The 13,092-nt window shown below is 56.7% G+C and overlaps 1 protein-coding gene across 1 annotated transcript; it reads left to right on the top strand.

The window, feature by feature from the left end:
• Positions 1 to 4,391: 4,391 nt before the first annotated feature.
• Positions 4,392 to 12,741, top strand: LOC133349343 (nascent polypeptide-associated complex subunit alpha, muscle-specific form-like). The gene is made up of 5 exons (XM_061562694.1): positions 4,392 to 4,446; positions 4,583 to 4,665; positions 6,289 to 6,444; positions 7,082 to 7,388; positions 7,823 to 12,741. Exons 3-5 carry the CDS (start codon positions 6,412 to 6,414, stop codon positions 10,354 to 10,356), a joined length of 2,874 nt encoding a protein of 957 aa, XP_061418678.1. The 5' UTR covers positions 4,392 to 4,446; positions 4,583 to 4,665; positions 6,289 to 6,411; the 3' UTR covers positions 10,357 to 12,741.
• Positions 12,742 to 13,092: the final 351 nt, after the last annotated feature.

Genomic DNA, 13,092 nt, shown 5'->3' with positions numbered 1-13,092 from the left:
ACCATCACCACCACCAACACCACCACCAACACCACCATCACCACCACCAACACCACCATCACCACCAACACCACCATCACCACCACCAACACCATCACCACCACCACCAACACCACCACCAACACTGCCAACACCACCATCACCACCACCAACACCACCACCACCAACACCACCATCACCACCACCAACACCATCACCACCACCAACAACACCACCACCAACACCACCAACACCACCATCACCACCACCACCAACACCACCATCACCACCACCAACACCACCACCAACACCACCATCACCACCACCATCTGCTCCAAAGAGTAATTGAAACTTACCCTCTCCAGCACCTATGCATACTGAGCTATGCTATGTATTTTTAAACTGTGTAATACATAAATAATGCATGTATCATGCAGTCACTTTCTACCACTAGTTTAAACTGAGCACAACAAATAAACGTATATTGTATAATAATCAAAATGTCGTTATTGTGTTCCATCTCCCGGCGCGGCAAGTGAGACAATGAGTGGTGGCACGGACTGCAGCACGGGCAACCAAGGCTGACCATGCTGATGATGATGCTGATGATGATGCTGCTGCTACAGATGATGCAGCTGCTGCTGATGGTGATGACTATGATGATGCAGCTGATGATAATGATGCTACAGATGATGATGCAACTGATGATGATGATACTGATGATGATGCTGATGATGCAGCTAATGATGATGCTGCTACAGATGATGCAACTGATTATGATACTGATGATGATGATGCAGCTGATGCAGCTGATGATGATGCTGCTACAGATGATGCTGCTGCTACAGATGATGATGATGATGCTGCTGCCACAGATGATGATGATGCAGATGATGATGATACTGATGATGATGCTGATGATGCAGCTGATGATGCTGCTGTTGCTACAGAAGATGATGCAGCTGCTGCTGATGTTAGAAGTCACCAGGTGGCGGTGTCGCCCCGCGTGTGACGCAACGCACGCATTGGCCGCTGTCTCCGTGCTGAATGTGTCACGGGGCTGACAAGTCGCCTCCGCATCAAATGCGGGTCCCTCCACGTCACATTCACTTTTCACACATCCCATCAGCCGCACGGCCCTCTGGGAGTGCAATATTCCAGCAGCATTTGTTCAAAACAAGCAAAGACATTCAGTATCTCACCAGCGACCTGCCTCTGCTGCTTTGAAGGTGTGGAGTAATGGCACAGACGCATGCGAACTTCGCGACGAACTCAGCCACGCGAGTTCGATTCCAGCCACGGCTAACATCAGTGGCGAGCGATATCTGAACCCAGCCCTAGGCCCGCTCTCCTACTTCACCAACCAGCCGCACTGGTCAGCGTGGTGAAGTATGGTGAAGTGTGGTGAAGTATGGTTGTCGAAGGAATCTGAGTTGCTACCAGGAGTACGGTCGTGGCACTTGAGATCACCTGGAGTTATGAGGTGGTGAGTGGGGAGGTGAGCGATGTGGTGAGTGGGGAGGTGAGCGATGTGGTGAGTGGGGAGGTGAGCGATGTGGTGAGTGGGGAGGTGAGCGATATTGTGAGTGGGGAGGTGAGCGATGTGGTGAGTGGGGAGGTGAGCGATGTGGTGAGTGGGGAGGTGAGCGATATTGTGAGTGGGGAGGTGAGCGATGTGGTGAGTGGGGAGGTGAGCGATGTGGAGAGGCGGAAGCATGCAGTGAGTGGGGAATGAGGGATGTGGTGAGTGTGGAGGCGAGGGGTGAGGAGTAAGCATGGGTGATACGGGTCACGGTTAGAGCCGGGGGAGGAGGTGGGGTGAGGAGGAGGGGTGAGGAGGAGCGTGAGGGCCACGCACACGGCGCCCCAATCACGCAACAAAGACAAAGGTCTCCCGCCTCGCCTTAACAGGGGCAAGTGCTGTTAGCGAACGCCGGAACGGCACACACGAGGGTGAGTGGCCAGTACCACACCCGGCCGCCTTTGTCTTCCAAGCGCTCATGTTTAGGCACCGCGGCAGCTACTCGTCCAAGGCTGGATCGACTCCGGGGTAGAGAGACAGGACATCGTCACCCATGTTGGAAGTGAGCGGGAATAGAACTCGGGTCGCCGGGTTCGTAGCGCAGTGCACTAACCGCTACACCACCGCTCCCCGCTACACCACCGCTCCCCACACAAAAACACAGACACAATGACGCACACACACAATGACGCACACACACAGAGACACACACAGAGACACGCAGCTCGCCACGTCGCCCCTGATGATGTTTCGCGCTGCAATCCGCGGCGCGGGGTCTGAGGGGCACGCGGGTGAAGCCACGCGGCGTCTTTAACGTTGGACCCAGCGCCTCGAACCCGGCTGGCATGGCGGCACCCCGACCAACACCCTTGATCCCACCCCAACACCTCCACCATTCTTGCGCATGGCGGGCAATGGTATTGAGGAGATAACTCCCGAAAGGGACTGTCTGCTGGCCACGGGAGGAGAGAGAGAGCAGCGCCATCCCTGAAGGAGATCGCGACTTTAAGTCGGCGGCGGGTGGAGAAGTTTGTTGAGGCCTTCACGGTTGACGGGAGGGGTGGGTGGTTGTCTTTGGCAAGGACAACGTGTCAAATACCCGCACAAGTATGCAATGGTTACCTAGGTCGCAATGCACGGAGACAATATAAATAAGCGGCCAATATCCCCCTGCAGACATCTGTCCCATCAATAACCTCTGTTCACGTCGCAGCAGAAGCTATTTAATGATCGCGTGACGTGTGTGCCGACCCCACAAGTTCGCTGCCTCAGCCCAAGCCACGTCACGACTCCGCGCCTCACCCCCAGGTCGGCCAAGCCGCGGGCACAACTCACGGAGGGCGCTGAGGTGCGGCCGCAGCCTCACGGCCCAGGAAGCAGCAAGGGGTCGCGCTCACACCCCCGACCCATCCCCTGTGCGAGCACAGTGGGACATCCTGGATGAGTGCCTCGTTGGAGACCCAAAACATCATCATCATCACACCTCCTGGATTTGGCGTTCCTCTTCCTCCTCAGAGACACTGGGGTGGTACCATCGGCATCAGGCCGATGTGCAGCACCGCTCCTTCATGATGATCAAGGCAAGGGCCCTCCTCTGTTAGGCATGGGTCCTAGTTTGACGCGACACTACAACACATCATGCCAAGCTCAGCACCGGCGTCATTGGGGGGGAGATTATCTGTTGCTGGCCGCTTGGAGTTGTTGGCGTCTCTGCGCCCTCCGCTCATCAACCTGGATTATTTTTTTAGTCTGCGCATTTTGCAAAGTATGTGAATGTTTAAGTATCATGAATTCCAGGTTCGTTCCACTGCTACCCTGCCCCTCCCCCCACGTGGCCCCACTCGCTGGTTGTCGGTAGGAGGGTTGAACCGGTTTGGCGTGAGGTTGCTCATTAATGCGCGTATTCGTCAGCACGTGTCTCTGTGTGTGTGTCTGTGTGTGTGTATGTGTGTGTGCGTGTGAGTGTCTGTGTATGTCTATGTGTGTGTGTGCGTGTGTGTTGAGCGTGTGTGTTGAGCGTGTGTGTTGATCGTGTGTGTGTCTGTGTGTGTATCTGTGCGTGTGTGAGTGTGTGTGTCTGTGTGTGTGTGCGCGCGTGTGTTGAGCGTGTGTCTGTGTGTGTGCGTGTGTGCTGAGCATGTGAGTGTGTGTGTCTGTGCGTGTCTGTGTGTGTGCGTGTCTGTGTGTGTGTGCGTGTGAGTGTGTGTGAGTGTGCGTGTCTGTGCGTGTGTTGAGCGTGTGAGTGTGCGTGCCTTTGTGTGTGTGCGTGTGTGTCTTGTGTGTGTGCGTGTGTGTTGAGCGTGTGCGTGTCTGTGCGTGTGTGTTGAGCGAAGTGTAAACCATCATAAAGATGGACATAAAAGGCGGCCACATCACCTCCTGTGCACCTTTACGGCTTGAGTAGGTCAAGTTTATTTTGTTTCACTCGGCGATAACTCAAAAGATCAGGATGAGTCCCACTGGCAAGAGTGGACCTGGGTCATGAAGATGACGAAAGCAAAACATCAACACTGAAGTTCTGTACAGCGATGGACCAAATAGAAATCAGAGCAAACACAACAGCGCTTTAGCAGCACTTGCCTCACACAGTCTGCGTAAACTCCACGGATGGTCTTTGTCTGTGTTATGTACAAACATCGCCTGGCTCGTGCGTCTCGTCCGACAGCCCCACACGCCGAGACGGCCGCGACCTCGCGTGCTCAGCTTCACGACACACGCGGACATGTGAGTGGATATGTGGACAGGCTGGCAGGTAGATGGGAAGGTAGGTGAGCAGGTGAGTGGCGAGACAGGCGGGTAGGTGGCTGGGTGGATAGTTGAGTGGATGAGTAGTTGAGCGGGTAGATGGGTGAGCAGGTGGGCGGGTGAGTGAGCAGATGGGTGGGTGGGTGAGCGTGAGCCGTGCCGGGAGGGGCCGTGGTGCGCGCGGGGCGTGGTTTCTCCAGGTGAGTGATCCACTGTCTGTGCGCTCCCACACCGCCCGCCTCAGCGACCGCGCCGGCGTCTCGCCTCCTCGTCTCTCACCCCCCGCTCTCTGCTCCTCGTCTCTCACCCGTCCGCCTTTATTTCCCCTCCCCACAGACGCGGAGATCGCAGGGCAGACAGAGACACCAGCAGGCAGGAGCTGCCTCCTCCGCAGTCGTCTCGCGCTGGCGTCAAAGACGGTAACGTGGAGTGAGCGACTCGCTCTAGCGGAGCGCGAACCGGCGACGCGGGCTACGGTAGAGGCGCAGCCTTGAAAGTGCTCGCGTTCGCCCCTGCCGGCTGATCGGGGCCTGGAGATAACTGTAGAGGACTATGAAATGCATATTTCGGCGATACTAACTCGTTGGTCAACAACACCGCGTGGTCTTAAAGAGAAACGAGATCTCACATTGGCGACGTCGCTCTTAACGGCTCGTGCCGGTTGACAATTCCCTGAGAGCGCCGTTCCTAGCAGCGATGGGATTCGGGTCATACAAAGTACAGTACAACGGGTGCCGCGACCTACAATACTCGTTCACGCATGGTCAGATAAACTTAGTAACAGACTGGCACGCACGGTCACGGCTCGTCGCATTCACTCGTCACTGGCAGCAGCCCTGCTGGATGAATCCCATCCCAAGCCCGCCGCACCTCTCACGATCCTGAGGCGTAGCTACTCACACGCGTAGCAGATTGTATCGCTCCATCTCCTCTGTTGTCATCATTTGGGAGGCGTCGGGGGAACTGTAGCGATACTTCAGCAGAGAACGAGGAGCATGCTGATAGCAGCAAGTGGACGAACTCTCTCTGTGCCGAAGTCCTCTCGTCGTGCCGAAGCCCTCTCGTCGTGGCGAGCGGCAGATCTCGGCATTGGCACCTCGCTCCCGAGCCTATAGCAGCTGCCGCTTCATCACCACCACCACCCTTGCCCTCGGCACTCTCCATCATCTCCATCCTCGCCCTGCTGCTGCTGCTGCAGCTACCGCGGCTCTGTGAGCCCGCCCGGCTCCGTGAGCCAAGAGCAGTGAGTCGGCAGGCGCTGGCGGGCGGGGCGAGTGTAGCCGTGGTGGTGGGCAAACATCCACCACAAAGACCACTACAAACGTCCACCACAAATATTCACCACCACCATCCACCACCACCATCCACCACCTCAAACATGCACCACCACAAACATCCACCACCACAAACATCCATCACCACCATCCATCACCACCATCCACCACCACAAACATCCACCACCACAAACATCCACCTCAAACATGCACCACTCACGGGGCCAGGGCGAGTCTCGTCTGCGAGGGTGAGCTGCCCTGTGAGTTGGGGCCGATGATGGCTGTATCTGCTACTCGGTGTTATCCCGATTGAGTAAAAAAATGTTGGAGTCATTTTAGAATTCGTCAAAATGCGTCACCCTCACGGCGGCACACAGTGAGCTACTCTTGAGCAAGACGTCAGCGGGACTTGGACGACCGCTGTGAAGCAAACGGAGCGCGTAGCATTCTCATTATTTACATCCCCAGTCGTGAGCGGGCCGGTGAACGCGAAACATCGCTGCAGACTGCGTCATGGGAGAGTTTGCGAGTGTGGCCATGAGGTGTGAGTTGGGTGGTGGGGGTGTGTGTGTGTGGTAGTGTGTGTGTGTGGTAGTGTGTGTGTGTGGTAGTGTGTGTGTGTAGTAGTGTGTGTGTGGGAGTGTGTGTATGAGAGTGTGCTAGGGTGTGTGTATCAGTGTTTAAATGGCGTGAGATTATGATAGCGATAATAGTGATGGACGATTATCGCCGTCCAGCAGTGGATAGACCATGAGCATGTGCCCTCAGAGCGACCCGTACCGGGCCCCCGCGGTGGAGGGGGTGGTGCGGCTGGTGGCGTACCGTGACGACCCGCTGCCGGACCGGGCCCCACCCGCTCCGCACCAGCCCCGCGCCGTCACGCAAGCAGCCATGCCGGGCGCCCAAAGAAACGGGGCCACGGAGGTGAGTTCGATAACCGGGCCGAGGCTAAACAATGGCACTTCTTCCACTGCCCAGGGAAAGCATGCTGTCCTGGTACGTCAACCCAATGCGTCTGCCAGCCACTTGGTGGATGAGGTTGTTCTGTGCAACCGGAATGAGTCTCGGTGCTTTTCAGGCGCCAGAGCGGTGACGGCACCACGGTCACGCTCGCGCCTCACGGCGAGAAGGACCTGAGTTCGATCCCTGACTCGGGCGCCTCTCTGTGTGGGGTTTCTGTGTTCTCCCCCTGCTCTGCACGGACTTTCTCCAGGTTCTCTGGTTTCCTGCCATAGCTCAAAACAAACGTGCATTGTGACCAGCGTTGGCCAAACATCCCAACGCTTCAACATTACCTGGGAATCAGTCACTTGTGGTGACTCGCATAGCAACATTGGTCCCTTCTGGAACGACTCGGCAGGACCCTCCTGGAAAGGAGTCTTGAGATTCGGTGACGTTTTCCTGGGTAAACAAGGGTAGCTATAATGATGACACAATTGATGATGACGCCGATAATGATGATTGCAGTGGTAATGACAATGATGATTTTGATTGTGATATAACAATGATGGTACCGATGATGGCGATGACGATGACGGTGACGACCACGATGTCACCCCAGGCCGCCCTGATCCCGGGGCTGTCCGCCGAGGAAGCCGACTGCATGCGATTCTTCGAGGAGATGATCGAGTCCCTGGACGACTCGGAGGCGGAGTCCACGTCGTCCGACCACGCCGAGGGGCGCTCCGCGGACTCGACCGACGGACGTGCCGCCCCCCCCCCGCGATCCGTTCCGAGCCCCCCCAAGTCGAGGCCACCCGATGACAGCCCCCCTCAATCGCCCACCTTGGCGCACGGGGACCCCCCCTCCGCCAGGCTGCAGAACCAGCACCAGGGGCTGGCGCGACTCCGCTACCGCCCGCCCACAGGTGACGCACCCTCCTGCCTGTGTCTTGTTGTTGTTGTTGTTGAGCTCGAGTCATCGTTCAACCGTGGGTTGGGCCACGTAACGAGTGAGAATAATTGAGAGGGGTGGGAAAAACCCAGAAAAGCAGGAAAGGCAGCCAGAACCAGCACCAACAATTAGCCAAGCTCTGTGATCCGATATTGGGACGTTTGGCCAATGCCACTAATGATCATTGATACCTGCGGGAATGAAACTGCGAATGTCTGGAGATAACCTCTTGGGGCGAGGAGGTAAACCCTCAGTCTTCAACAAATGCCCAAGCTCTGTCGTCCTACTTTGGCCGTCTCCAATGTTTGGCCATCACCAATCCCACCACGTGTAGTTATAGCCTGAAATGTTATTGTGTTCTGTCATGAAGCTGATGCTTTTTTTGCTGTTGTTGCTGTTGCTGTGCAGACATCGACCCCGTAACACTGGTGACCTCACCCATGACCTCATCCGTGACCCCATCCGTGACCCCACTCGAGCCCATATATGCGATCCCATTTAAGACCTCACCCAAGACCTCACCCAAGACCTCGTATGCGACCCCAAAAGTGACCTTACCCGAGCCAATATATGCGACCCCTTTCAAGGCCCCACCCGCGTTTTCGCACGTGACCTCACCCGTGACCTCACGTGTGACCCCACCCGTGACCTCACGCGTGACCCCACCCGAACCCATATATGCGACGGTGACCCCGCGCGTGCACTCGCCTGTGACCCCATCCATCATCTCAGGCCCACCCCCATCGGTGACCCCATCACTCACATCAGTCGTGACCGCCGCGGCCCCAACCATCTTGGACAACTCCTCGATCAACTTCCGCACGGTCCCAGTGGCCTCCACGTCCTTCCTGACATCGTCAGAGACCGACCCTGTCGTACCACAACAACCACCACAACAGCCATCGCCGCCATCGCCACCACCGGCACAACAACCAACACAACAACCACCACCACAACAGTTACCACTATCACGACAGTCGCCAACACCACCGCCACAACAACCACCACCACAACAACCACAACAACCACCACCACAACAACCACCACCAACACCACAACAACAACCACAACAACAACAACCATCACAACAACCACCACTACCACGACAACAACCACCACAGCAACAACAAACACAACCGCCACACCAACATACACAACAACCAAAACAACAAACACCACAATCACCACCGCAACAACCGCAGCTGCCGGCGCCGGCGATGGCGGCGTCACAGCACAGCGCGGTCGCCGCCGCCGCCGCTCCCTCGCCGCTCGCCATCGCGGAGCCTCCTCCGGAGAGTGCTGCCAAGATGCCCTCCGGCGGTGCCGACGGTGCCGGCGGCGGTGCCGGCGGACCCCGCCGGCTCCACGTCATCGCGCCCGCCCAGCGGAGCACCCCGCCGTGCTTGGAGGCGCTGAGTGTCTCGGAGCGCAGGGCCAAATTCCTGCGCAATGCGTCGCTGGGCAGCGGCCGGGACGAGGGGGGGCCGGGGGCCCCCCCGGACAGGCGCCAGCAGCCGCAGGGAGGCTCCAAGTTCTGGCTGCAGGGGCGGCCGGAGCAGCTGGCCCACACGGAGGCGCGGGCCAAGCTCGGCCTTCACGTGGGCGGCTCGACGGAGAGCGCCGGCTCGGAGGAGGAAGAGTGCGGCCGGGCGCCCGTCGGGCCCCAGCTGTCCCGCTCCCAGTCGGTCGGCGCCGGCATGGAGCATATGGGGACGCAGGGCGGCGATCGGGGTCGACAGATTGGCATTGTAGAATATCGCCAGCAGCAGCAGCAGCTAAGCCCTGCTTCTTCTGTCGTCGCCGCCTCGAGCGCCGCACCCGACAAAGGTCACGCAACTATTTCGGTTCCGCCGCCGCACCCAAACCAGCCGCGCGTGCAGCCCAACCCGGCGGGCGCGGCACCGCCGCCGTCCGCCGCGCGCCACGCGGAACCCGGCCAGAGCTCGCGCGACGCCGACTCGGACGCCTTCTCCCCCGTCTGCTCCGCGTTCGTCAACCGGGTGAGGAGCCGGACCGTCAATTCCACGCACGGCACGGCGGCGGAGGCCGCGGCCAGGGTAAACGCCAAGATGAACACGCGACCTTCCACCACGCAGCAGCAGCAGCAGCGGCCGAACGGTGCCCAGAATGCCGCTGCACGGGCCTCGGCTTCCCGTCCGCCGGCTCTGCATGCCGCCACGAGCCTGGTGGACATCCGCGAGCTGGCGCCTCCGGTCGCGTACGCCGGGAAACGTGAAGCGGAATTTCAGGCCGGGTTCCACGCCGGGCTCAAGGCGGCCTTGGAACTGGGGCACCTCTCCGGCAACCAAATTGGCCTGGTCACTCAGGTGGCCAACCCCGTGGTCAACCCCGTGGTCAACCCCGTGGCCAACCCCGCGGTACATCCCGCGGTACATCCCGTGGTCAATGCTGCGGTAAACCCCGTGGACAAGCAGGCACCACCGGCTCGCCAAGACGCCCCTATGCCCCAGCCCAAGCCGTGGCAAAGACGCATCACCATTAAATCTGGGGACAGCTACGGAGAGCAGACGCTCCCCTCTCCCGCCACCCACGACGCCGATGCAGCGAAGGCAAAGGCGGCGGCTGTCAAAGCGACGACTCCGACCGCCGACGAGCCCAGGGGCGAGGCCGTGACGCGGGCGCAGAAGCAGCGCATCACCGTGTCTCCCGCTGTCGTCCACCTCAACTCCCCGCTCTTCCGAGCGCCGCAGGTCTCGGCGGACGAATCTCAGCCGTACAACACCGGAGTGGTGGCCGCGCGTTCGTCGACGTCGCTGCCGAGGTCCTACGCGTCCCACGGCACCCCCCAGAGCCCCAGCGTCACCGCGGCCGCTCCACGAGCCATCCCCGTGGGGGGGCAGTTCGTCCCCGTGCGAAAACCCTCGCAAAACGACCACACGGAGGCTCTGAAGAAGTTGGGAATGAAAGGGGGTCACCGTTGAGTGTTGTGTGTGTCCGTGTGTGTCGGTGTGTGTGTCCGTCTGTGTGTCCGTGTGTGTGCACTATAAGGCTCGTCAACAGTTGGAGGCAGTCGCCCTCCAGCAGCAGCGGAGAGTGGAGAAACAACTCTGACAACAGTGAGTGGAGCGTGGGGCAGGTGAAATGCAGCAAGGTGGTGCAGGGTGGAGCACAGGTGGGGCATCCGCCGGTCATCTTAGTTCACCTGTAACACCTGGGACTGCCCTCTGACCTGTCAGCGCTACGAATACGGTGACTCAAGTTCAATTCCTAATCATGACGAATATCTGAACTGGTCCTGGGCCTCCCCTATGTCGACTCAGCCTTAAATGAGTACCTGGTGTGCTGTGTAAAAACATCGGCGTGGGCCTGGTGCCCCGCCCCCTCGTGCGCGTGCTGCCCTTCACCGGTGCTCGCTAACAGCACTTGCCCCAACGAGATGTGCAGGCTTCATGGGGGATTTTTGTGCTTAATTTCTCACTGAATATTTTCTGGGTCGCTGGTAAATTACTGGAGTCGGGTATGATCGATGTGTGTGTTTCGGTCGATATTGCTGTTGTTATGATTGTAAATATCGTATTTGCTAAACAGTGTGTTCATATAATAATGCGATTTTACCACAAGGGAAGTGTAAGTATATAATCTGCTGCCTCAGTGGTTGTATTGTATGTCATCATGATCATCGTCATCTATGATCTATCCACTGCTGGGTGAAGGCCTCCGTATGCCGTCACCCTCCCTGACTGTCATTCTGTCACCAGTTTCATCGATCGCCTGTCGTCCATTCTGCCCATGACGGGCCCCGGTCCCCCCTCCAGGCAGCGGTCAGCAATGACCTCCCTTGTCGTGCGTGCTTCTCCACGCCGCGTGAGCCCCTGTCTCTCCCTGTCATTCCAAGCACGCGTCTCTCGCGCACGCTTCTTTGCGCACTTTTCAGCTTCTCGTTTCCGACCCGAGGTGTGATAGCCGGGGGCATGCAGAGTATTTCTGGATTTTTTTAGTTTAAGCGGCGACGATTTCCCATCGCGTTGTTTTGACGATGAGCCTTGCGATATGCTGCTCAAGGCGCCTGGTGAGCTGTGGACGCTGCGCGGTCGCATTCCTGCGCAGCGTTCCGGAAACCGGTTTTTCAGCGGTGAGTGGTGGATGGTTTACGATGCAAGTATTTGCGAGCGCCGTCATCGGCCCTAGACCGTGAGTCGCGCACTAAATGAGGCATCACCTACGCTCGTGAAACCGCGGTGGTCCTTGTCGATGTTTTTGTGAGGGTAGGGTTTTATTCTGACTTCCTGCTGGATATTTACAGCGCGACTGAATTGTGTTTGTCTATTTCGGGTGGTGAAGGGTCTTACGACACAAATGTGACCAGCTTACCGTGTCTCGTCGCTACATTGTGCTGTGAGGATTGTTCCGAAGCTGAGCGGAGTCGACCTGAATCGATAATAGCTGGCTCCTTAACAACTTGTACACGTGACGGGTTCATTTGTTTGGCTGCGTTGTGTGATGGAGGGTATACAAGACAAGATCGTCACGTGACCCTAGAGTCAGTTGGTAGCTGTGGTTGTTGATACCTCTGTTCAAGTGATGCAACGTGTAATGAAGCGTGTGCCTATACTCGGGATGCGTTATGGATTTAAAAATAACACTTTGGAATTTTGGATTTTTAAGGAAAGCTTTGGATCGCATTTTCAGATAATTTACTTGGTTACATATCGGTGTCTTCGGGTTCGCAAAAGTGATGTCACCAACACCAGGTGACACACATGTTGGTGTCAAAGCAGTGACTACATCTTCAAATCTCATCCTTCCCATGTTTGTCTCTGCACATGAAAAATACATTTATACTATGGGGACCTCATTTGCCAGTAAAAATATGATAATTGGTTCTTTACCCTTTTGTTGCCAGGTAGAAGGGTAAAGAACCAATTATCAAATACATTTATATTTTTTACAAACCCATTTTGGCGACACGGCCTTTTGGGAGTTAATTTTGTAAGCGGCATTGGTTTAACACCAGCAAACTCTCCACCGGATTTGACCTGCAGTGTCTCACCAGCAATCAGGCCAAACCCGATGCTGGTTGACTCAGGCTTTAACCAAGCGCCTGCATTACGTGAAGTTTCACGGTGGCAATACATTATGCTGTAGCGTGGTATATTCATGATAACAGTTCGCATAGTAACAAGAGTCCTTGGTCAATGCACTGCTGGATGAAGATATTGTTTGCATTGTCTGCCTCGTTCAACATATTCGCTTAAATGGAACGTCTCTCTACGATTTGCATGCGTTACAGATAAATTATGCTCATGAGCAATATTCATTGTGTTTGTTGTTGAGTGCCTAAATAATAAAGTATAATCATTCCTTGAGCTATTATTCCCTTTAGATCAATCCCATAATCGTGTCTGACATTTATGTATCAGTCGGTGTTCACAGCAGACGGCTCGCGATCATAACACCCTCGCTCTGCCAGGGTGCTTCAACGAGTACCAGGGCCATGTGCCCTATCGTTTGAGCGGCCTCCATAACAATGTGGAATCTCCGCTGCTGGCTTAGAGATGCGTGCCGTCCCGTCCTCTCTGAGTGGGGAGATCACGACTCGCTTGTGTTCGGTCCTTGACCTCCGAGTTTGCAGCACATCGATAGATTATTGAATCTATCTGTGCAGTGCTGCGAGTGTGCTCGTATACAGCAGCGTATCCGTGTTGTCCGGTTTACTC

Source organism: Lethenteron reissneri, chromosome 30 (genome assembly GCF_015708825.2).
Source record: "Lethenteron reissneri isolate LAM-NWPU_2019-01 chromosome 30, ASM1570882v1, whole genome shotgun sequence".
NCBI lineage: Eukaryota > Metazoa > Chordata > Hyperoartia > Petromyzontiformes > Petromyzontidae > Lethenteron > Lethenteron reissneri.
The sequence above is the reverse complement of the archived record's forward strand: the minus strand, read 5'-3'. Positions and strand labels throughout refer to the sequence as shown.